The 22748-nt window shown below is 46.8% G+C and overlaps 1 protein-coding gene across 2 annotated transcripts in view; it reads left to right on the forward strand.

The window, feature by feature from the left end:
* The window catches only part of DPYSL2 (dihydropyrimidinase like 2), a 116451-nt gene that overhangs the window by 26044 nt on the left and 67659 nt on the right, over positions 1 to 22748 (forward strand). The window contains exons 1-3 of one of the 2 annotated variants that reach the window (XM_052644486.1): positions 13933 to 14235; positions 17557 to 17645; positions 19407 to 19591. In XM_052644486.1, coding sequence (XP_052500446.1) covers positions 14197 to 14235; positions 17557 to 17645; positions 19407 to 19591 — 313 coding nt within the window. In that variant the 5' untranslated portion in view covers positions 13933 to 14196. Of the gene's footprint in view, positions 1 to 13932; positions 14236 to 17556; positions 17646 to 19406; positions 19592 to 22748 lie in introns of those variants that run through there. The other variant, XM_052644485.1, reaches the window with a different exon arrangement.

Below are 22748 nucleotides of genomic sequence, written 5' to 3' on the forward strand. Positions count from 1 at the left end.
TGAATTTGAACTAGAACCTTTCAGAGGAGGGGCGAGAGCACTTGTCCATCGTTATTTAATTTAATGGTACCTGATATAATCCTGATTCCTGGCTCAACCACTTACTAGTTTTGTGTCCTGGAGAAAGTTCCCTAATCTCTTTCTGTTTCCACCTACCTCACAGGGGTTTTGTGAGTATCAAATACAAGTAATATGAGGATTAACTGGAGCTAATACAAGTAAAGTACTTAGAACAATGCCTGGCTCAGTGTGTGTGTGTGTCAGTCACTCAGTCGTGTCTGACTCTTTTGTGACCTCATGGACTGTAGCCTGCCAGCCTCCTCTGTCCATGGAATTCTGCAGGCAAGAATACTGGAATGGGTTGCCATTTCCTTCTCCACCAATGTAGAGACTTCCCTGTCAGCCCAGTGGTTAAGAATCCCCTTCCAATGCAGGAGGTGGGGAACTAAGATTCCACATGCCTCAGGGCCAAAAAAACCAAACATAAAATAGAAGCAATATTGTAACAAATTCAATAAAGGCTTCAAAAATGGTCCACATCAAAAAAATCTTAAAAAAAAATTACCTCCAATGTAAATGGTACATCTGTCCATTTGTCTCAGTACTACCTGCCCCGACCCCAATATTAGCCATGATCAACTCTCCCCTTCAATTCTTTCATTCTGCAGCCAGAATGATAAAGTATGAATCAGATTTTGTTGGTCTCCTGATTAAAACCTTTATATGGTTTCTTTGTAAACATAGAGTAAAATCCAAATGTATTTCCATGGCCTAGAAAGTTCTCCGCATGTGGCCTTTACCTATTGCTTTAACTTCAGCTGTACAAGGTGGATATTTCTTTGAAACAAATGACCCCCAAATTTAGTGGCAAAAATGAGGGGTGGTATTATTATGCTCATGGATTCTGTGGGTCAGAAATTTGGATACAATGGAGCCAGACTATATTGTCTTTGCTCCACAAGGTCTGGGGATTCATTTGGGGGAACTTGAAGGGCTTTGGGGGCTTCCCTGGTGGCTCAGATGGTAAAAAAAATCTGTCTGCAATGTGGGAGACCTGGGTTCAATCCCTGGGTCAGGAAGATCCCCTCAAAAATGGAATGGCTACCCACTCCAATATTCTTGCCTGCGAAATCCCATGGACAGGCGAGCCTGGTGGGTTACAGTCCATGGAGTCACAAAGAGTCAGGCAAAACTTAGCAACTGAACAATGACAACAACATCAGGATAGAAGCAGCATGAAAGGCGATGTCATGTCAGAAGTGGTTCCCTTTCTTAGACATAGACACACAGCTGCTGATTTATTAGCTATTGTCATACAGCCAGGGTGGAGGTCAGAAGGACAAATCAGGCAGAGTTTCATATTGTCTCAGGCTTCTCAGGGCTGTAACTTTGTGAGTCATGGGGACTTGACAGTGGATGGAGAATCTCACCTCTCCACCCTGTTTCTATCCACTCTACTCTGAGTGTATCACATCCACCCTCTGTGTGAGGAGTAGGGAGGCTTCCCTGGTGACTCAGACGGTGAATAGTCTGTCTGCGATGCTAGAGACCCGGGTTCAATCCCTGGGAGGAGTAGGAGTTTTATGCTAACACCTTGAGGCAGAACTCTTGGTTCCTGCAATGGGAAGGGACTGCGGTCTGTCCTAGGTCCTGCAACAGGATGGATATGGAAGGGGATTGACTCATGTGGAGATTGACTCTGGTGTTTAGTTGGGCAGGTACCATCCATCAAAGAGTTCAGCTCTTTTTTGGGGTCACTTTTCAGGCAAAATGGTGGCAATGGGTGGCATTTGTGGGGGCATCTCTAGGGTGCAAAATGGGCTTTCTTAGTGGCTCAGATGGTAAAGAATCCAGCTGCAATGCAGGAGACTTAAGAGATGGAGGTTCGACTCCTGGGTGGGGAAGATCACCAGGAGAGGGAAGTGACTACCCACTCCATTATTCTTGCCTAGAGAATCCCATGGACAGAGGAGCCTGGTGGGCTACAATCCCTGGGGTTGCAGAGTTGGACACGACTGAGCGACCAACACACTGTAGGGTGCAAAGGCCAGTGGTTCATCAGTTAAGCCTAACCCTGGGATAGGATCTGAGAGTAAGATTCTGAGGAGCACCGGTTGGTAGATACAGGCAGCTATTCCAGGGGAGGGCTGCCATTTTTCAAGAGGTCCTCCCACCAGTAATCCACCCACGTGGAGTGCAACCTGAAATCATCTGGGGCCACTGTCTTCTTCATGCTTTGATGAAAGCCATAGCCTGTCATATTCCAAATGGCACTGTCTCTCTCAGCCATGTATTAGCTGGTTGAGCTCAGACTGCTATGAGCAGGCGCGGTTGTCACAGGAGAGCAACTCAAGGTTGTAATTTAGACAGACCTGGAGGAAGGTATCAGAAGGACCTGCCATGGTTGGGGAAAGGAGAATCAAGCATTTGATCAGGTGTTGCTGTCTGAGTTGTAAAAGCTCTGAAAGCACAGAGAGGCTGAGTCACTTCTCTATTGTTCATGGCGATGCAGAAGACAGGCTGGATCACGGCCAGCTGTCCTGCTTCTCGCTATCATCCTGAGAACCAAATCAACCTTCACAAGCAAGTAGGGGACACTTCCTGGGTTGTTGCAGTAGGAATTGCTGCTGAGTATTAGCCTGCATGTCACTTCAGTTGTGTCCGACTCTTCGCGATACTATGGAATATAGCCCTTCAGGCTCCCCTGTCCATGGGATTCTCCAGGCAAGAATAGTGGAGTGAATTGCCATGCCAGTGCAGGAATATTAGCCTGCTGCTGCTGCTGCTGCTAAGTCGCTTCAGTCGTGTCCTACTCTGTGAGACCCCATAGACGGCAGCCCACCAGGCTCCCTTGTCCCCGGGATTCTCCAGGCAAGAACACTGGAGTGGGTTGCCATCTCCTTCTCCAATGCATGAAAGCAAAAAGTGAAAGTAAGCCAGCTGCATTTTGGCCAATGAGATATAGATATTGCTGCATGCTATGTTTTCTTTTGTTTGTTTTTTAAAAAGTATTATTTATTTATTTTATTTATTTGGCTGTGTTGCATCTTAGTTGTGGAATGTGAGATCTTTCCTTGTGGTACATGGACTCTCTAGTTGTGGTGCTTGGGCTCAGAAGTTTCGGCCTGCAGGGCTTTGTTGCTGTGAGGTGTGTGGGATCAAACCTGTGTCTCCTGTATTGCAAGGCAGATTTTTAAGCACTGGATCACCAGGGAAGTCCGCTGCATGCTGTGATTTTTATTATGACTTTGCAGCCTGACAGCATTTCACTGCATCTTTGTAGGAGAAATGACAGTGACTTTGTTGAACTCTTTCTCACTGCTCTTCTCCATCACTCTGATATGGAGATCATTGTGTGAATGCCCAGATTTGGTCTCCCCAGCAAATGATGACTCTGGAGAGTCATGATCTGCATGAGGCTTGCACTATGTCTCTCAGCTCTGGCCTTGACCCCAGAGGAGGCTGAAAGGGAGGGGCTCAAACCAGTGGCTTTCCAGGGGTCATGAGTTTAGAATTCAGACTCCTGCTGTTCCGATCATAACCTTGATCACCCACCAAATTGTGAACACTTCTGGTATTCTGTAGGCAAAATGGCCAAATGACTTGATATGGCATAACGAGAGGAAAGATAGCGAATGGGAGTGGGCAGGATAAGGAATTTATGTCCCAATGCTGGATTGAAAGGACGTTTTACAAGGTGACCTTGATTGCCCTGCCTTTGCCTATCTAAACTTCCCACATACCAACCTAGAAGGATTTTTGTCACACTGGAGGATGCCAGTGCTATCAAGGTGTTCTTTGTTCAAGCTCTCCTATCCCATTCCCATGAAGGAGAAGTGTCTGGAGATACATCCACTGATTCTAGAGGTTTCTGCAATGTGGAGAGTGTCTCTCCCAGAGAGGACATAATCCATCTATGAATACAGGGTGGTACTGGTAACAGGTTAAGTTGCCCAAGCCTTAGTGACAGTTCCATAGCCTCCTTTACTGGGAGAAAATGGTTGTCTTGAGTGCCCACTGGTCCTCCTGGCAGCTTTCACTAAATAGATGGGACCTAAGACAGAGCCTGGTTGTAAACTGTGTGCAGTAGAAGATCATTTTAGACTCAAGTTCCAGTGTAACTGTATGTCATTACTGGGACATTTGTTCAAGGAGCTTATTTAGTCATTCATGTATCCATCATTTACCCTCCTGTCAATCAATCCATCCACTCACCAATCCATCTATCTATCCTTTCATCCATTCCTGTGTCCACTCATCCATCCGTAACCCACCCATCTACCCACCCATCCATTCTTTCAGAACTTGCTGTGTGTTTATTGTCTACAAGAAACTATGATGGGTGCTGAAAAAACAGTGTCATCTCTGTCCTCAAGAAGCTTATTGTCTAGGAGAAGAAGACAATGTATAAAGAAATAGGTAGAGGAAACTGTTTCAGGTGCTTTGTGAGACGTCTGTACTGGAGTACAGTGGAGTGGTCAGTTCTACTCAGGAATGGATGCCCAGAATGGGTGATGGTGTGAGGGGTGAGCAAGCGGATGGGTGTATTTGGAGAGACACAGATGTGAGTACAGACACTGAGGCTATATGCAAGGGAAGTGAAGGGTTTAGTGTGGAGCATGGGGTGAGCACTAGGACCGCAGAGAGGGTTGAGGAAGGCAAGGGCAGAAGCAGAGGCTGGGCTAGTCACAGGCTGTAGATGTGATGCTAAGGGTTATGGGTCTTATCCCACAGGGACTGTGAGCAATTCCAACATGATAAGCAGATGTGTAAATGACACGGCCAACTTTGCACTTTTGTAAAAGTACTCTGACATCAGGACTGAATCAGACTCAGAAGCAGGGTGCCAGTGAATTAGGCCTGTGAGAGATGGTGACAACTCAGATGAACACCCTGGCCTGAGATGGAGAGGAGACAGGAGGAGAGAGGAGAGACACCACCTTCTCTCAGCCCTCCAGGATTGCCTTCTTCCTCTCCCAGCTCACTCACTTTGAAGTGGCCATTTTACCAATCTCACTCCATTTTTCAATTCTGGAGGAACAGAGGGGAACCACTGAGCTGGGTAGACACCAGAGCAAGCTCTGCAGTTCCTCCCCCAGTGGGACTGCAGCGCCCACATGAAGTCAGCCTTGCCCGTGATTATAGCATCTGTTCTAAAGGCCCACGTCCTCCTTGGGGCGTCTGCTTGCAGCACGGCACCTGTCGGCTGTTCCTCCTTTGCTGACTCTCTTCTCTGCTTCTATCTCATGAGGGCCTACTCTGTTTCTGGAGGGAGGCCAGCTGTGCTCATAAGTCTTTGGATGGGTCTCTGGGGACCCATAAGTCTCTGGGGACAGAGAGCCCCCAGCCCAGGCTTGGAGCAGAGGGGCACACTTTTCTGGAGCTGATCAAGTGCACGTGCCTCACCCGATGGCCTTGCCACGCACAGCACGTTGTAGCATAAGGAGGGGCTGTGTGTGTGGAGTTTGTGATCTTCTTGGGCTGGTCCCCGTTGGATAATAACCTCTGGCCCATATGTGAGTGCTCAGCTGATCAGTCGTGTCCGACTCTTCGTGACCCCATGGACTGTAACCTGCCAGGCTCCTCTGTCCATGGAATTCTCCAGGCAAGAATACTGGAGTGGGTTGCTATTTCCTCCTCTCTGGAATATTCCCACCCTAGGGATCAAACTCACATCTCCTGCACTGGCAGGTGGATTCTTTATCACTGTGCCACCTGGGAAGCCCAACCTCTGGCCCACTTGAAAACAAACAGTGGGTGGGTCGAGGAGAGGAGGGAGGAAGAGGGGAAGGCAGAGAAATCTGATTAAGGGGAAATTCTGCATTTTTTGAAATCTTTACAATATCCAACTGGACTACATCCAAGAATTCACAGACTAAAGCTAACAAATCACCCCAAAGAGGTCTCTTGGGAACCTGTTTGAACAAATAGGCAAGAGGCATGGAGTGTATTTGAATCAGCGAGTAGATCTCAGTCTGTGAACATGGCTGGTTTCTTTTAAGGGACTTAAACTCCTGAAACTGACACTCTCTGGGCACAGAGTTCTCCGTTTTTCTCGGTCCTTTTTGAAACTGACACAGCTTCTGATTCAAGGAGGGCCCAGGTTGGTGAGGATCTGCTGTTATTTTCTGGGTATTGGGGAGCATGAGTGGGCTTGGGAAGGGAAGCTGACTGCAGTGCCCACAGCTGGCCTGCAGGTAGACCTGAGCAGCAGAGTGCTTTTGGAGGGAAGATCTCCATGGAAAAGGGCTCTGCCTGCTCTGCAGTGGATAACTGGAGCCCAGACCACGACCTAACCCAGTGAGATGAATTCTCACCACCTGGCATTTTATTAGGAAAGATAGTACCTATATCTTAATGAACAGTCATTCTAAAATGCTTCTGGCATAATTGAATTTCTTATTAGTTTTGCAAGGATTTGGAGAAGGGAATGGCAACCCCATCCAGTATTCTTGCCTGGAGAATTCCACAGACAGAGGAGCCTGGCGGGCTTACAGTCCATGGAGTTGCAAAGAGTCTGACACAACTGAGCGACTAACACACACTTTGCAAGGATTATATCATTTTTTTAAATTAATAAAATATTTGCCTTTATTTTTTACCCTCTTTTTTGTTAGCTAATCTTTTTTTAAAATTTATTTTTAATTGGAGGTTAATTGCTTTACAATATTGTGTTGGTTTCTGCCATACATCAACATGAATCAGCCATAGGTGTACATATGTCCCCTCCCTCTTGAGCCTCCTTCCTATTTCTCACCCCATCCCACCCCTCTAGGTTGTCACAGAGCACTGGGTTTGAGTTCCCTGCATCATACAGTATATTATTATATTATATTATTATTATTATTATTTTCTGTGACAAACCCAAAGCATGTGGGTGAGATCTTAGTTCCCAGACCAGGGATCAAACTTGTGCCCCCTGCATTGGAAGCACGCAGTCTTAATCAGTGGGCCACCAGGGGAGTCCCTCTCCACCTGGCCTTTTAAAAACCTGGGGTTCACATCAGGATAGGAGAGGTTGTCACTCAGGCTGCAGGCTGGCTCAGCAGGACAGGGTGGCCCGAGGACACCTGCACAAGGTCGTTGCTGGGAAGGGCGTACTATTGGTTTGCTCATTCAACTTGTGTGTTATGGAGTATTGTGAGGTCTGTGCTGGGTGGGGTGGAGAATAAGGCCCCTTAGAGAGTTTGCAGGTGAGAGGGAAGTACGCAAATACACAAAATACTTCCAACTTTGTGGTCACTGGTGGTGAGGAGACGATACTAAGACAGGGAAGAGTGGGGACTGTGGGCTGACTTCAGACAGGGTGGGCAGGAAGGAGCTTCCTGCAGAGGGAGTTAAAAAAATTTTTCTTTTTTAATTGGAGGATAATTGCTTTACACTGTTTTGTTAGTCTCTGCAGTATAATGAAGTGAACCAGCTACATGTATATACATATATCCTCTCCTTCTTAAGCTTCCCTCCTGCCCCCACCCCCATCCCACCCCTCTAGGTCCTCACAGAGCACCGAGCTGAGCTCCCTGGGCTCTACAGCAGCTTCCCACCAGCCATCTATCTTACACATGGTAGTGTATATATGTCAGCGCTACTCTCTCTGTTCGTCCCATGCTCTCCTTCCCCCGCTGTGCCCACAAGTCCGTTCTCTGCCTCCTGCGGAGAGTATTGGAGGGTCAGGAGGAGCCAGCTCTGCTGTGAATGGGAGAAGAGGAGGAAACAGGCAGAAACCAGGGGCTGCCCCTGGGGGTGGGGTGGCGGAACCCAGGAAAGTCTGCAGAGGAGAAGTGACTGCTAGCATTTTATTTATGGAAGCAGCCAATCAGGCTCTTCCCCTTTCAGCCCAGGGGCAGTGCAGTGTGGATTCTTTGTTCACTTAAACTCTGGTATTGATCTATCATGTTTCCAATGAGAGGAAAGCTGGGTCACTGAGAGAAGCTGAATCTCACTGGGTGATGAAGAAAGAAAGAGATGGAGAATTAATTTGGGGACAAGGGCAAGTGTCTAACACACACAGGTCCTGATTGACTGATGGAAGTTCTCGGTGCCTCAAGTGGCAGCCAGAGACTGTGAAAGGGGTGAAGAAAGAGACTGCAGACCACCTATGCTCATTTCTTTCATGGTGGGTCCTGCTGCTGCTGCTGCTGCTGCTGCTGCTGCTAAGTCACTTCAGTCGTGTCCGACTCTGTGCGACCCCATAGACGGCAGCCCACCAGGCTCCTCCATCCCTGGGATTCTCCAGGCAGGAACACTGGAGTGGGTTGCCATTTAAATAAATACTTTAATCATTCAGATAACTAGCACTGGGGTCTCCAGACAGACCTAGATTGTGTGCAAAAATCCAGTTACCCACAATCCAACAACAATTGCAACAATCCTCCTGTTGCTCTCCTGTGAACCCAGGCCTTGAACAAGAGGTTTCTTTGAGCTTTACACGCCTGTCCAGAAAATAAGAATATGGAGACTTACCAAGGGAGATTTGGGGTAGGATTGAATAAGATGTATTTAAAGCACCCAGTCCTTATATCTAGACTCTGGTAGGTGCTCAGTAAATGTAATTTTCCTCCATGCTGACTGCAGTGCTAAGTTGCTCCAGTCGTGTCTGACTCTTGTGACACTATAAACTGTAGCCCACCAGGCTCCTCTGTCCATGAAATTCTACAGGCAAGGATATTGGAGTGGATTGCCATTCCCTTCTCCAGGGGATCTTCCCAACCCAGGGACTGAACCGGCATGTCTTACATGTAACCTGCATTGGCAGGTGGGTTCTTTACCAGTAGTTCCACCTGGTAAACCCATAACAGTGTTTTACTAGGAAACAAACAAATAAAAAGATCATGATGATGATATTAATGACTCTTTCATAAGATGTTCCTGCTGGAGAAAGAGCAGGACCATCAATGTACTTTGGGGAGGGGCAGTCCTGGGGAGGGATTGCATTTCGGTTCATATTCTCCAAGCTTCCTTTCCTGTAAAAGGAGGGTAGGAGTGGTCTAGATCAGCTGTCTCTAACCTTTTTTGGCAACAGGGATTGGTTTTGCGGAAGGCAACTTTTCTGTGGACAGTGGAGGTGGGGGTGGTTTTGGGATGATTCAAGTGCATTACATTTACAGTGCATTTTATTTTTATTATTGTGACATCAGCTCCACCTCAGATCATCAGGCATTAGATCCCAGAGACTGGGGATCCCTGGGTCTAGAGACCAGAGGTAGAGTAGTTTAAAAACATTCCTGGGTTTTATCTCTGGAGTTTCTAATCAGATGATCTGAGCTGGAGCCTGGGATGGTTCAAACGCAGAGGCAAAATCACTTTAGTTGATTAAGAGTCAGATATGCTGGAATAAGCATCTCCAAGGCCCTTTTCAAGTCCTGAGTCATCATCATCCATCACGCTAGACAAGGACCAAGGGGACCAGATCACTCTCCTCATTCACCACCAGATGGCGAGCTTGAGGCACAATGGTCAGAGAGAGACGCCGTCTTGGCTCTGACTGAGAGACCCCAGGGAAAATCTGTAGTCCCACAGAGGGTGCTGTGCCAGGCAGATAAAGCGGGGGGTCATTTGGGAGGATTGTGGGCCAACTGGAGATAAGAAGAGAAAGCCAACGTAGACAAGCTACTAGATTCTGTGAAGTGTATAACTTCCTCTGTGTCCTGATGTTGGCAGGATTTGGACGATGAAACTTGCTTCTTCTGCATACAGTAAGGACTTCCTCAGGACCCTTCACAGCCCCAACTTCCAGTTCCAGCAAAGTCAGCATCTGGCTCAGAGGACCAGTCCCTCTGATCCTCGTCAGCCCCCACCCTGTCCCCGGTGGTAAAGGATGCTCCCACTGGGAAATGCAGTGGCCAGGCTGGGACCCGCTGGTCCTTAACTGTCCCCCTGCAGACTGCCCCTGTGGGGTTACACCCATCATGGCCCAATTCCAGCTGCAGAGAAGCAGGCAACACTTTCCTCTCAGTGTCCTAGCCAATGCCCTTTGTTTTTGGCAAGGCAGAATTCCAGTCCTTCCTCTTACCACCGCATTCATTTTAACCTTAGCAGCCGGCTGCATCCGAGGCCACTGCCCTTGGCGTCTGTACTGCAGCAAAGTGAGCACTTGAAATCTTCTCTTCTTTGCCAGCTATTTATATCTGGACTCTCCCTGCTCGGTGACATCCTGAAGGTTTCACTTCCGCAGAGGCGTGGGGTGGGGGGGTCACAGAAGCAGAAATGGTTACCCCGGTCCCCAAAGGGGGAAGAAGAAACCGAGAGCAGAGGTGGGGCTGGTCCAGGAGGGGACACTGCTGCTGAGGAAACGAAAGCAGCCCATTCACGCTGGAGTGCTTGAGTGACTGGGACTCACCTCCCACCCCCGGTTACTGGCAGGTTGTAGGACCGGAACATCTCAAACACACTGGATGTCATCACTCCATATACCCCATCCTTCTTGTACCCTTTCTCCATCAGGTTCTTTATTAGGGTAAAAGATGAGTAAGACTTGAAAGAGCTCCTAGACTCTGTGAGCTCAAACTTCACTTGGTGCTCACTTGGATATGGTTCAATGGTAAAGAATTTGCCTGTAATGCAAGAGGTGAAGGAGATGTGGGTTCGATCCCTGAATCAGGGGGATCCCTTGGAGGAGGAAATAGCAACCCACTCCAGTATTCTTGCCTGGGAAATCCCATGGACAGAGGAGCCTGGTGGGCTACAGTCCCTGGGGTCACAAAGAGTTAGACACAACTGAAGGGATTGAGCACACATGTATCACCTGGATATAGGTTATCCCTGGATATAGGATACCGCTCCTGCTGCTCTCGGATCATGAGGCAGGGTCTCCCTTCCTCCAGATCACCAGGATGTCTGCCCGAGAACCATTTCATTAACCCACTGTCCATCACTGCTCGGGCTTCCTTGGTGGCAAGGCGGTATAGAATCTGCCTGCCGATGCAGGAGACAGAGTTTTGATCCCTGGGTTGAGAAGATAGCCTGGAGTAGGAAATGGCAACCCACTCCAGTATTCTTGCCTAGGACATCGCATGGACAGAGGAGCTTGGTGGACTACAGTCCATGGGGTCACAGAGTCGGACATGACAACTAAACAACCACTTCACTCCTGGCTCTTTCTAGATGCTGGGGGAGGCCTATGGGAAATGGGAAGGCAAGGACTGTGAAGGGATCGTGAATGTGGAATAGGCCAGCTTATAATGCTTAAGTTAAAAAAAAAATTCAGAAAAATCATGCCTGAGAATCGGTTCAACTATTTGGTTCAGGGACAATGATTTGTAACTTTACAGGCAATTTTCACTCAGTGTTCATCCAAAGACAGTGTAAAAATACTGTATATTAACAAGTCAATCAATGCAGAGTGGGTGGAAAATTCTCCCCCACATCGATTCCTTCTCTGCATTGTATTGAGCGGTAAGTATGGTAAGAAATGCAGATTGCTGACAGTTCTTGTCCTTGGTCAATTAAATCTATTTGGCACCTTCTATGTGCCAAATACTCTTAGGCTCTACTCGGAGCAGACAAATGAATTTAAACATCACATCTCTGGATATTTATGAGCGGTAATGTCAGTTACCGCTGACATTAGGTTTAGAAACCTTGTGTCAGTGGATATAGAAATAAGACTGATATAAATAAGATGGATATAAAAGCTCTTGGGAGCAAAATATCCAAGGGCAAACTCATAAATAACAAGGTATAGTTAAAGCCTTTACGATCAAGCAATTTGGGATCAGGAACATAGAACAAGAATATAAACAAACAGTATCATTAGTGGTTATTTTGCTTTAAATTAATTTGACCCACATTTACTTGTCAAGTAGTATTTTCCTTATGATTTAATAGGATACTCATTCTCCTGCTGCCCCTCACCCACTCCTGGTTGGAAATGACAGTGGGTTTTCTGGGTAGGAAGGTACATTCTGTGTTCTCAGACTTGTGACTTTGACCCTTTCAGGCTGACACCAATACTTGCTGACTTCAACTCACTTGGCTCTTAGCACATTGCAGAGTTGGAGGGGGAAGTGCTCCTTTTTTCAGTTTTTAAGATGCAGAGCTAATTGGAACTGCAATGAATTAACCAGCTGGGAAGCTTGCTGGGTGCCCCAGAGCCTCTTTCTGCGACCTTAGAATTTACAGAAAGAGGAGTGACAGGGTGCATCTTACTTACACCTTCTGGAGACAAATAACCATCCAAAGTGGCCAGATGCAGAGAGACTTTCAAACGTGAGCCCATCCTAGCCTCAGGATTATTTTGCATTTATCTGGCTAATCTTTGCTGAGCAGGTGTGAGCCAATTAAATAGATTTTTCCCCCCTCTCCATGGTTGCTGGCAGGCATAGATTATGTGGGGATTCTATCTATTGTTTGATCTCTAGTAGAGAAGTTCAAGGCCAACCCAGATGTTTTAGTCATTGTACCTGACTGGGCAACCTTTGATAGACTGCTCATGATCAAGTGGTTCAGCTTCTTCTTTCTACAGGGATTCTGAAGTAAGAGCATCAGAGAATGACTTGGACAGAGCCAAGGGGTCCCAACCTGTTCAATTTCTAGCCCAAGAAGTGAGGCCTTAAAAGCCCTGTGTGGTAGGATCTCTGGCTGGGGAGTTAAGACTCGCCGTGTTTTAAACGGATTCTGGGTAGTTCTCTCCATGACTCAGGATACCTTTCTTTTTGAGATCGCCTTTCCTTCATTCCTCCAGCTTCTCCAGTTCATCTCCTGGTTTTTGGCTTCATTATGTGAACCGGGCGGCCAGTCTATAGCAATGCACATCCTTTGAGCTCCTTGGGCGCTGTTAATTCTAACAGTTTCTCAAGAGAACTGCAGGCAGCATAGAGGTGTACTCACCAGCCCTCCCCCCACCCCTTGCCTCCTGCTTCATTCCCCTAAGTCGTGTAGGTGAGAGTGACTATTAAAGAGACCCGGACCCTACACTGAGCCTTTTTTGGCCCCAACAGGCGGTTGATGCTCCTCCCTTGCCCCCAAGTTCCTGGCGACCCCAAGGCACAAAAGGCTGTTTCAGGGCGGGGTTTCCATCCTCAGCAGCGAACTACGTCTTCCCTGGCTGCTTTCCTTCCCTTAGAGCAGTGAGGGCTTCAGACTGTCTTTTCCAGCTGCCAGGCCAAGGATGCCCGAAGCCTGGCCTCCGGCTCCACTTCTCCGCAGCCTCACCACGGGCCCGCGCCTCTCCGCCCCCGGGGAGCCCAGCCGGGCGCCGGCCGCCCACAGGCCCGCGTCCAGCCGCCCCTCTCCAGGGCCGGGCGTGGCCGGCGCGGCGCCTCGCAGAGGCTTCCCGCCCTGCTCCCCTTCCCTCCGCTCGCTGCCATCTGAATTCCCCCGTCGACTCCTGGGCGGAGGCCGAGCGAGCCTTCGCGAAAGGCGAGGGCGGCGGGAGGAGGGCTCGGGCGCCCCTCCCGGGCGGCGCGGCGCCGGCCGGCCATGCAGTCGCGCGCTCGCCGCCAGCAAAGCCATTGGCTCGGCGCAGTCACCCCACGCGGGGCTGCAGCGGCGGCCTCCGCGGATTGGCGCGCGGGCGGGCATCCACCGGGGCGCGCGCGAGCGGGTGCATGCCGCCGGGGCCCCATCTAAGCCCACCGTCTAGGGGCTGGACTCCCCTTGTCCGTAATGATCACCCCTCCGCTATCCCTGCATAGCTGATGCTGCATTTGGGGCCTCTGCCAGCCCCGGTGGCCGATGCCCTGGTCCAAAGAAAAGGCGCGAAAGGCGCGCTCCCCGATCGGGCGCACGCACCGACCGCCGCCCTCGGCTGCACTGCAGCAATTCGCGCACTCGCGCCGCTCCCCTCCCCGCCTGCACTCATTTGCATATCCCACGATTGTGACCAATCAGGACTCGTCTCTCTCGAAGCGGATGGCTTTGGCCCGAGAGGAAAGGGAGTGGCTGGCGGCGCATGCGCCGCGGTGGCAGACTTGAACCGAGGCTTTTATTGCTGTAGTTTATTTCCACCCCCTTCCCTCCTGTTCTCTCTCTCTCTCTTTCTTTTTTTCCGCCCTAGCTGGGGCAGTGCTGTAGGAGAGGAAGAAAAAGAGACAGAGGATTGCATTTATCTCTTACGTTCCTGATATTTGCTATCAGCAAGACCAGCTATTCGACTGCACATTTTTCAATCCTGCAAAAAAATAACCAAGTGTCTTTCCTGGCAATTTTTGTTTTAAAGCTGCTCTTTTGAAATTAATTTTTTTTCCCAGGAGAGAGATGTCTTATCAGGGGAAGAAAAATATTCCACGCATCACGGTGAGTTGGGTACTTGGGCGATATGCGATCGGCCAGCAACCTTTTTTTGTAGCACAGATGGTCTAAAGAATATATGTATTTTTTTTAAGCAGGGGGAGGAAGAGGAACCCAACTTTTTTTCTCTCTCTCTCTCTTACCCCCTTGTTACTGAAGAAAGCGATCGTGATGGGAGACGCAATCCTATGGAATTGTAAGCCGCCTAGTTTTAAGGCATTAAAATAGGAGCGTGAGTGCATTAAGGTCGTTTTAGGTAGCGCGCCAGATCCGCTGTATCCTTTTATTGTCAGAGCGAGATGCTGCGGTGCCGGCCTGCGGGGTGTAAGCAAATGGATCCCAGATTGAATATGCATGGTTGAAGCTCGGATATTGTTCTCCCGGCTGCGTGCTGCGGGGCTGGACTCCTGGAGCCTGATGGGGGAGACGGGGAAATGGATTCTCCCCCATTTCCCGCCCCCACCATAAGGGGCTTTCTGGAGCCTTCCTCCGGTTCTTCAGAAAAAGGAGCGGTTTCAGCCCGGAGGCGTAATGACAGCGGAGAGATGCTGAAAGGGGCTGGGTGTACAGGGATCATGGGGAAACGGGAAGGAAAAACAGGGACGTGGTGATGAGCAGAGGAGGAGGTGGGGCGGGGGTGTTGGTAAGGACGGACAGGCGTGGGCTTTTTGTTGACCAGGACCGGTTTTTGATGGCCCTATTGGCTTTCTTGCCCCAGGGTTTGGGGCTGGGATCCTGGCGGGGCTCTGGGCTCGTTTTCTTGTGTCTTTCTGCAGCCAGGGAGGCGTCCGTGTTGGCTTATACAAAGCGGGCTAGGAGGGTGGGCGTTGGGGACAGCACGGAGCCGGGCTTGGGGAGGTAATGGCGCTGCGCGACGCGCCGAGCAGATGGCCCGGCCCGGCCTCGGCCAGACAATGATCGCAGCAGCCGGAGATGCGGGCGCAGTCCTGGGCCCTGGGGTCCTTAATCTGTAAATCAGGAGGAGCTCCAAGCGATGACTCTGCGATGCTTGGGAGATGAACACAGGTTCTTGTTCCCGCTTCTCCCCCGCCCCCATCTTCTCTTCTCGCCAGTCCTAGCTCTCTGCATCCCGGAATGATATCCCGCGGAGGGAGGAACGCGAGGGAAATTCATTGTTATATAATGATAACGTGATTGCAACTGGTAGAACCCAGGGCTGAGGCGGTGACGGAAAGAAAGAATCTTTGAAAAGTCACGATGTGTTTAGGGCTGGGTCTGAGGGCGCGCTTTCTCTGTGGTTTCCTCCTTAGCCACCGGCACCCCGGCTTCCACTGGATGCACAAGGGCACACCCATCCGCAAGAGAGGGATGTGGGAGCAAACGCACGGGGGAGGGGGCGTGTGCTCCGGAGGGATTTAGAGGATGAGCTGCTGGAGCAGAGGCGGTGGCTGCTAGCTTTTTCTTGAGTGCGAGAGACCCAAAATCCCAGAGGGCCGAGCGCGGGGGCACACCACATTATATGTTCATTGCGCCCGAGAAAGGAATCTGGGGCGTGGGGTGGGGGGCGGGTGTAGAGCAGATTTGCTGCAAGCCTGAAGTAATCCGCTGTCTTCGTGAATGAAAAAGGCAGTTTCGGTTTGACAGTGTGGGGCGAAAAAAATTTAAAAAGCAAACAATCAACAAGACTGATTTTTCCCCCCAAAACAGCGCCCCCTTTATCCTTTAACAAAATCTGGTTGCAGGATAGTGGGACCTATAGCATGGTTTCCCTCCCTCCAATCAACACGGCCAACCTCTTATGTAAGAAGCCACACGAGTGAGCTGGGCTGTGATGTTTCTCTCTCTCTCTTTTTCTTAACATGATGTTGGCTCCGGGATTCGCATGATGGCTGAGACAGGTACCGCAGTGACTAAGCGAGCAGGTGGTGAAGGGCAGGGCTTCTCCTTGCCTCCCCAGGGATATTTATCCTGTCAAAGCTGGGTACTGGGGAAGTGGGGGAGGTCATTGTAGACAGTTCATGCACTGGATCAGGTGACTTTGGCCCAGTGGTTTGACCTCTCTGAGTCTTAGTTTCTATCTGTGTCCTGGGAACGATAATCTGGCTCCATCCACTTCACAGGTTTGATTGGCAGCTGGGGTGACATGGTTTACAGGGCAGGATTTTGTAAAGGTTTTCACATTTATTTTATGTAAATGCAGGAATTGTTGCTGCCTCTTTATTCTGTCTCTCCAAAGTCTACAGCAGAACGAAGCCCCCACAGTGTACACAATTAAAATAATCTTAATGTTTTTCATTATGTTAGAGAAACAATAAATACTTTTAAACCCGTGTGTGTACATTTACGTGTAAAAGTCTTCCCCTGTGTCTCAAGCAGCGTGTATATTTTTTTAAAGAGTTGCTTTAATTTTCTCTTTTTGTTAAGTGCTAAACATAAATTGCACTTGATGAGAATATTATTTTTAATTGAATTTTGAGTTAATTATTGTTAAAATGGACCATATTAAAACCATATTAAAAGGGCAGTCATTTAACCCTTGTGTGGAATAATACAGGTGTGTATCCGTTGAACACAGGATTTAAGCATAAGATTCCATCAACAGCATTTGCTATAGAGATGAATCATAATGTAACATTTATGTTAAATTCTTGTGACTTATGGGCTGCTTGTCATATATTTTTTTGCACCAATTAAAATATAAGTACATGTACAGTCAATAATGGTGTGAGAGTTTTAGAACTTGTCTTCTCATCTACTTTATCTGAAAACTTTACCTTTTTCTTAACAGCTGGACAGTTAAAATGGTGCATCTTTGAAGTATTTTCTCCCCACCTACAGTTGCTGTGATTTACCACAAAGATAAAGAACAGACTGAATTGAAACCTTGCTATGGTTGAACCAAATGTATTTGTGTAGAGTATCCCATGACAACAGACTTTGGTTAATTTTTCCCCCACACAAACCTCGCCAAGAATTGACTTCCCCTACGTGTAGGTGTATTTTGTTTTAAAATGAAGTTTAGCCTAAAGCTATTTAAAGTAATTGTCTTCTTTATCTGAAATGTTTTTAAATAGCTCTTTAAAGAGATTGTTGGGCTTTTTTTTAAAAAAAATTTTAAATTCTTTTTTGCTTTTGGGTCTAATGGAAAGAGATTTTTTTCCTCAGGGATAAGCTTTGAATTTTGCCAGTATGTTCTGACTCATCAAGTGATGAATAGGTTGCCACATACAGGTTCACCTTGGTCAGTGAGTCTTTCCCAAATTGGCTCATTCTGAGCATCCCTTTGGAACAGTCAAAGTGTTCTTAGCTCATTTCTCTTATCTTGGGTCAGGAATGCATTATGACTTTACTACTTCTTTGTTTCAGAGTGATCGTCTTCTGATCAAAGGGGGTAAAATTGTTAATGATGACCAGTCATTCTATGCAGACATATACATGGAAGATGGGTTGATCAAGTAAGTGTAACTCATCAACTTGACAAATTTGGGTACCTTGCAGTGTTCTTAAGCATTATCTCCAATTCAGATGCCTAGTATCAGCTCTAGTGACTTCAAAGAGAGACTAACTTAATATCTGTTTAAACACAGCTTGATTGCTGGTTATTAGTGAATTTGAAAGCTCAGATTTAGGGAATTCAAAGCTACAATTAGATGCACACCCATTTCCTTACGTGTTATGTAATTGACTATTTTTAACCAATGTGACACAACGTCTTTTTGTTGCCAAATACTTGGGTTATGATCCATTGACTATATTAAAGGTGTTCCTAGAATGTAGTTTTTGTGTGGGGAGGGTAGGACAGTCAAAGGACACAGATACAAGATACAGCCTCATCTATTATGATGGCACATCTGCTTTCTTAATCAAGAATCCAAGTTGTTGGTGCCAAAGGGTACCCAATTAATTACTAGGCCACAGAGACAAATTACTGCCTCATTCAAGGCAACTTTAGGTTTCGTTCTCTAAGTGTCAATGAACACAAATAGGACTGCCCTTGTGTTTACTGTGTATTGTGTTTCAAAGGAGAAAACAACAGAACGGTGATTGAATTAGGGTATTTTTGGACCCAAGAGGGTTAAGTGCATTGATAACATCCCAGTATCCTCATGCCCTTCCAAATGGGACAGCTCACGGGGCTCTGGAGAAATAGCACATCTGTTTAAAGACAAACACTGTAGCAAATGACATCTTTTAAATAAGCAGCATTTATCAAGGGCCAGCAACAAACCAGTCCAGAGCAGTGGAAAAGTGTAGTGAACGGGTCTGTTGCCTGGAAACTCACACCCTGATTTATGATCCTAAAAGAGGTTTTAACATTGCAACATTTAATGTTTTCTCCATGTGTGTTTGCTTGTGACAGTCTCAGCTCCAGGCTCTCAAATACCATGACTTTCATGTTCCATTTTCCCCCAACTGGAAAGCAGCATGATCTGGTCTGTAAGACTCTGGCGGTAGAGTGAATAAGCCCATGTGCTATTTTTAGTCATCACTAATTTGTTTTAGAACTTGACCAACTCCTTGGTGATTAGTTTTGCCTTTTCAAAAAACGGACAGAAAGATGTAGCAGAGGTATTTTTTAAAAAAATGGGAAATGAATTCATGTCACCCATGAATAAATATTAATTAATGCATATCAATGCATTAATTTATATTCATTATTCATCATGAATGAATAATTTTCTACCTCTGTTATCTGAGTTGCTAATCATATTTTTAAGTAGTTTCAATCATAGTGTTTACTTTTTATAATAATAATGTGATTATTTTTGCTTTGTTTTCTTTTACTCCATACCCTTTAAATCCTCATTTCCCTTTGTTGAAAAGGATATGGTGAAAATAAATGTAAAGTGAAAGCAGGTCTGGAGAAAATTGTTATAGGATAAGTAACTCAACTGGGTGTGTTATAAAGTATGGTGGTATTTTATGTGAATACCTTGGGGCTTTGTTATCATTTGGTCATATGGGTTTTCTGGTAACTAAACCTTGAATTGGCCTCTGATGCCTTATTTAAATTTTGTTTTCTAGTATGCTCTACATTGCTTCTTGTGGGTAGGGAGTAGGGTAGAGATATTATGAGTAATAACAATACCAGTAATCTGAAAAGTCTTTGGAATATAGAGGAGAAATGTTTATGGGCTTGGTGAAAGTGTCTATCAGATGCTGTTTGATTTAGGACATTTCATTTACGATCATTATTGCCCACCCTGTTTATTTAGGCAAATAGGAGAAAACCTGATTGTGCCAGGAGGGGTGAAGACCATTGAAGCCCATTCCAGAATGGTGATCCCTGGAGGGATTGACGTCCATACCCGCTTCCAGATGCCTGATCAGGGGATGACCTCTGCTGATGACTTCTTTCAAGGAACCAAGGCAGCCCTGGCTGGAGGAACCACCATGATCAGTAAGACAGCTTACAAAGAATATCCTTAGTGCCTGAGAATCATTATCATGTGAACATGAGTCTGTGTTGTTGAGTCTTTCCTTCTTAAGGTTGCCAAACTGAACAGTGGATAGGTCTTCCAAGGAAGGGGAGTGATGGGGACAGGCCAGCCTTAGGCTCATTTTCTGTCCAGTTCTAAGATTCTTCAGTTGAACTTGAGAATTTCCGTAGGATTAAAAAAAAAAAAGTGGCTTCTTGCTTTCTCTACTCTAGAGCTTTTGTCTTTCTTAGATTGAAAATGTGATTTGATTGTGATCACTTTGAAAACAGCAGTCCTTGGAGTAATCTTCAGGGCTATCAGTTTTGAGCCTTTGCTCCTAAGTATTTGATTTTGACTTTTAAAGAATTCCCAAAGGGTGTATCTTTTTGGAATGAGGCCAGGGTACAGCAGATGAATTGTTGAACCAGGAACTTAATTCTACTGATAAGAACATCAAATGGAAGGATTACTTCCTGCTTGGGGTTTGACATAAATGGAGTTGGGCAGTCCTGCTCAGAGAAGCATCTGCAGATATCAGTTGTTGAGATATGAAGATTGTTCTGCCATGGACACCTTGATGCCCCATGAATATTGCTCCGTAAGATGTATGCTTTTCAGTCAGCCAAATCTAAAGTATATTTCCTAACAAATGTGAAGTGTTTGTTTGTGAATGGTCAGTTTCCAGCATGCCTGTTTATTGTCCTTTTGACAAATATCATTTTGATTTTGAGAAGGTAGGCAAGTTGTACAGTGACCCACTAGACACATAGTTTTTAAATTTTTATTTGTTTATAGAAGTGTGGTTGATTTACAAAGTTGTGTTAGTTTCGGGTGCACAGCAAAGTGATTCAGTTATATATTGGTGTATGTCTATTCTTTTTAAGATTCTTTTCTATTATAGTTGTTACACGATAGTAAATATAGTTTCCTATGTTATACAGTCAGTCCTTGTTTATCTGTTTATTAATATATATATAGTAGTGTGTATCTCTGAAGGTCAAAAACTAGTAATTTTTCCCTCCCCCTACTCCTTTCCTCTTTGGTAACCATAAATTTGTTTTCTATGTCTGTAAGTCTGTCTGTATTTTACAAATAGGTTCATTTGTATCAGTCTTTAGATTCCACATATAAGCAGTATCATATGATGTTTATCTTCTTCCGTCTGACTTTCTTCACTTAGTATGGTCATCTGTAGGTCCATCCATGTTGCTGCAGTTGGCATTATTTTCTTTCTTTTTTTAAGATTTTATCCAGGAGTGAAAGCCAATATACAGTCTGTCTTAAAACCTTATAGTTCAGTTTAAAAGAGGGTCAATGTGGAAAGAACTTAGTGCTTTATGCTCTAGAAAAACCTATCTTACTGGTTACTTTTTGAACTGATGCTCTTTTTAATGTGTAATTGCAGAGTCTGTTTCTGAGCTTCCTCTTGTTCTCCCTACCACCTGTCAAGAACACTGCCAGCCCCTTCTAGTCTGAGCTCTTTGACTTTTTAAATCAAGCATTCACCTTCTTGTGTCCTTTCTGGTTTTCTGGGTGTCATCACTGACTAGAAAAAGCTTTTTTTTTAAGCCTTACTTCTTTCTTACTGCACATGTTACCTCTTAACCTAGAGAGTACCATTCTTGTGGTTGTGGGTGGTGTGCACACACACTTTGGGACACTGGCCTAGTGTGGATGCCTGCTGCTTTGTCAGTGCTGTCTGTTAGGACTTATCGGCACCAGTGGGAATTTCCACACCTCCTCTAGGGCGGGCCGCGGGGCCACACTGGACCTCAGAGAAACAGACTCCTTGGGTGTCAGCCTGAAAGACCAAGTCAAGGTTATAATCTGCCTCAGTTTGGAGTCCCTGTCGGGGCCCTGTAGGCCCCTGCCTTGGTCACAGATTGTTAGTAAGTCACAAATAATGGTTCCCCAGTGGCTCAGACGGTAAAGAATCTGCCTGCAATGCAGAAGACCCAGGTTGCAAAGATCCCTTGGAGGAGGGCATGGCAACCCACTCCAGTATTCTGGAGAATTCCATGGACAGAGGAGCCTGGCGGGCTACAGTCCATGGGGTCACAGAGTCGGACACGACTGAGTGACTTTCATTTCACTTCAAGGGAGTGATCAGTGATGTCTGTCATTGGGCCAAAGGACAGCCTTAGGAGGTATAAATATACCCAATGAGGATTCTGGAGATCTGGTCTACCTGCCACACCAACTTGCTGTGCGACCTTTGGGTGAATCACCTCAGTTCTTGCGGCTGCTCATCTGCACGGTAAAGGATTTGCACTAGAGGATCCTGGATGTCCTTTCCAGCTCCCACAGTTGGCAACTCACTGAGCTCAGAGACGGAGTTTGCCTCTAATCACTTGCACTTTGCTCCACAGGTCCGTCAATGCTCTGCTTTTTCTCCGTCTTACTTGAAAGACTCCATCCTGCTTTCTTGATTCTGCCTCTTCACTCCTCTCACTTGATCCATTCTTTGGTTCCTTTCCTGCTTCTTGTCCTTTTCTTTCTTTGGCCATGCTATGCGGCATATGGGATCTTAGTTCCCTGACCAGGGCTGAACCCGTGCCCCTGCAGTAGAAGCGCAGAGTCTTAATCACTGGACCACCAGGGACGTCCTCTTGTCTCTTTCTGCTTTCTCTCCCCCACCCACCTTCACTCATGAGCACATCCCTTCCTGCTGACACCCTGACCTTCCCTTTGGCCTTCTTTCTCAGCAGCTGTGAGCATCTTTCCCTGACTTTCAGGTGGGTTCCTTCTGTGGAGGGGTGTGGGATGTCTCCAGAGTCTTGCTTCCTGGACCATAGGCCCAGAATAAGCAGCAGATGGCTTTAATGTGCGTCGGAGCGAAGAGGGGGAAAAAATCTGACTGCCTGCCCCACTCAGTTGGGCAGAACGCAAGCATCTTTTAAGGCAGAATTGCTGGCGCAGTTAAAAAGTGGGGAGATTTAATGAGCGAATCTCAAAGAATGAAAGTAAGCAGAGGTGGTGGGAATGTGGTCCCAAGTTGTCACACTCCAAACTCCACTGCTTTTATATCCTTAGAGAAATATTAACCACTCTTGCAAGTGCCCACCCATGGTTACTGACCTGTATAGAATTACCACTGCCTGCCCTTCCCTTAGGAGACACGTGGTAGTAATACAGATG

This window comes from Budorcas taxicolor, chromosome 8 (genome assembly GCF_023091745.1).
Source record: "Budorcas taxicolor isolate Tak-1 chromosome 8, Takin1.1, whole genome shotgun sequence".
Taxonomy (NCBI): Eukaryota; Metazoa; Chordata; class Mammalia; order Artiodactyla; family Bovidae; genus Budorcas; species Budorcas taxicolor.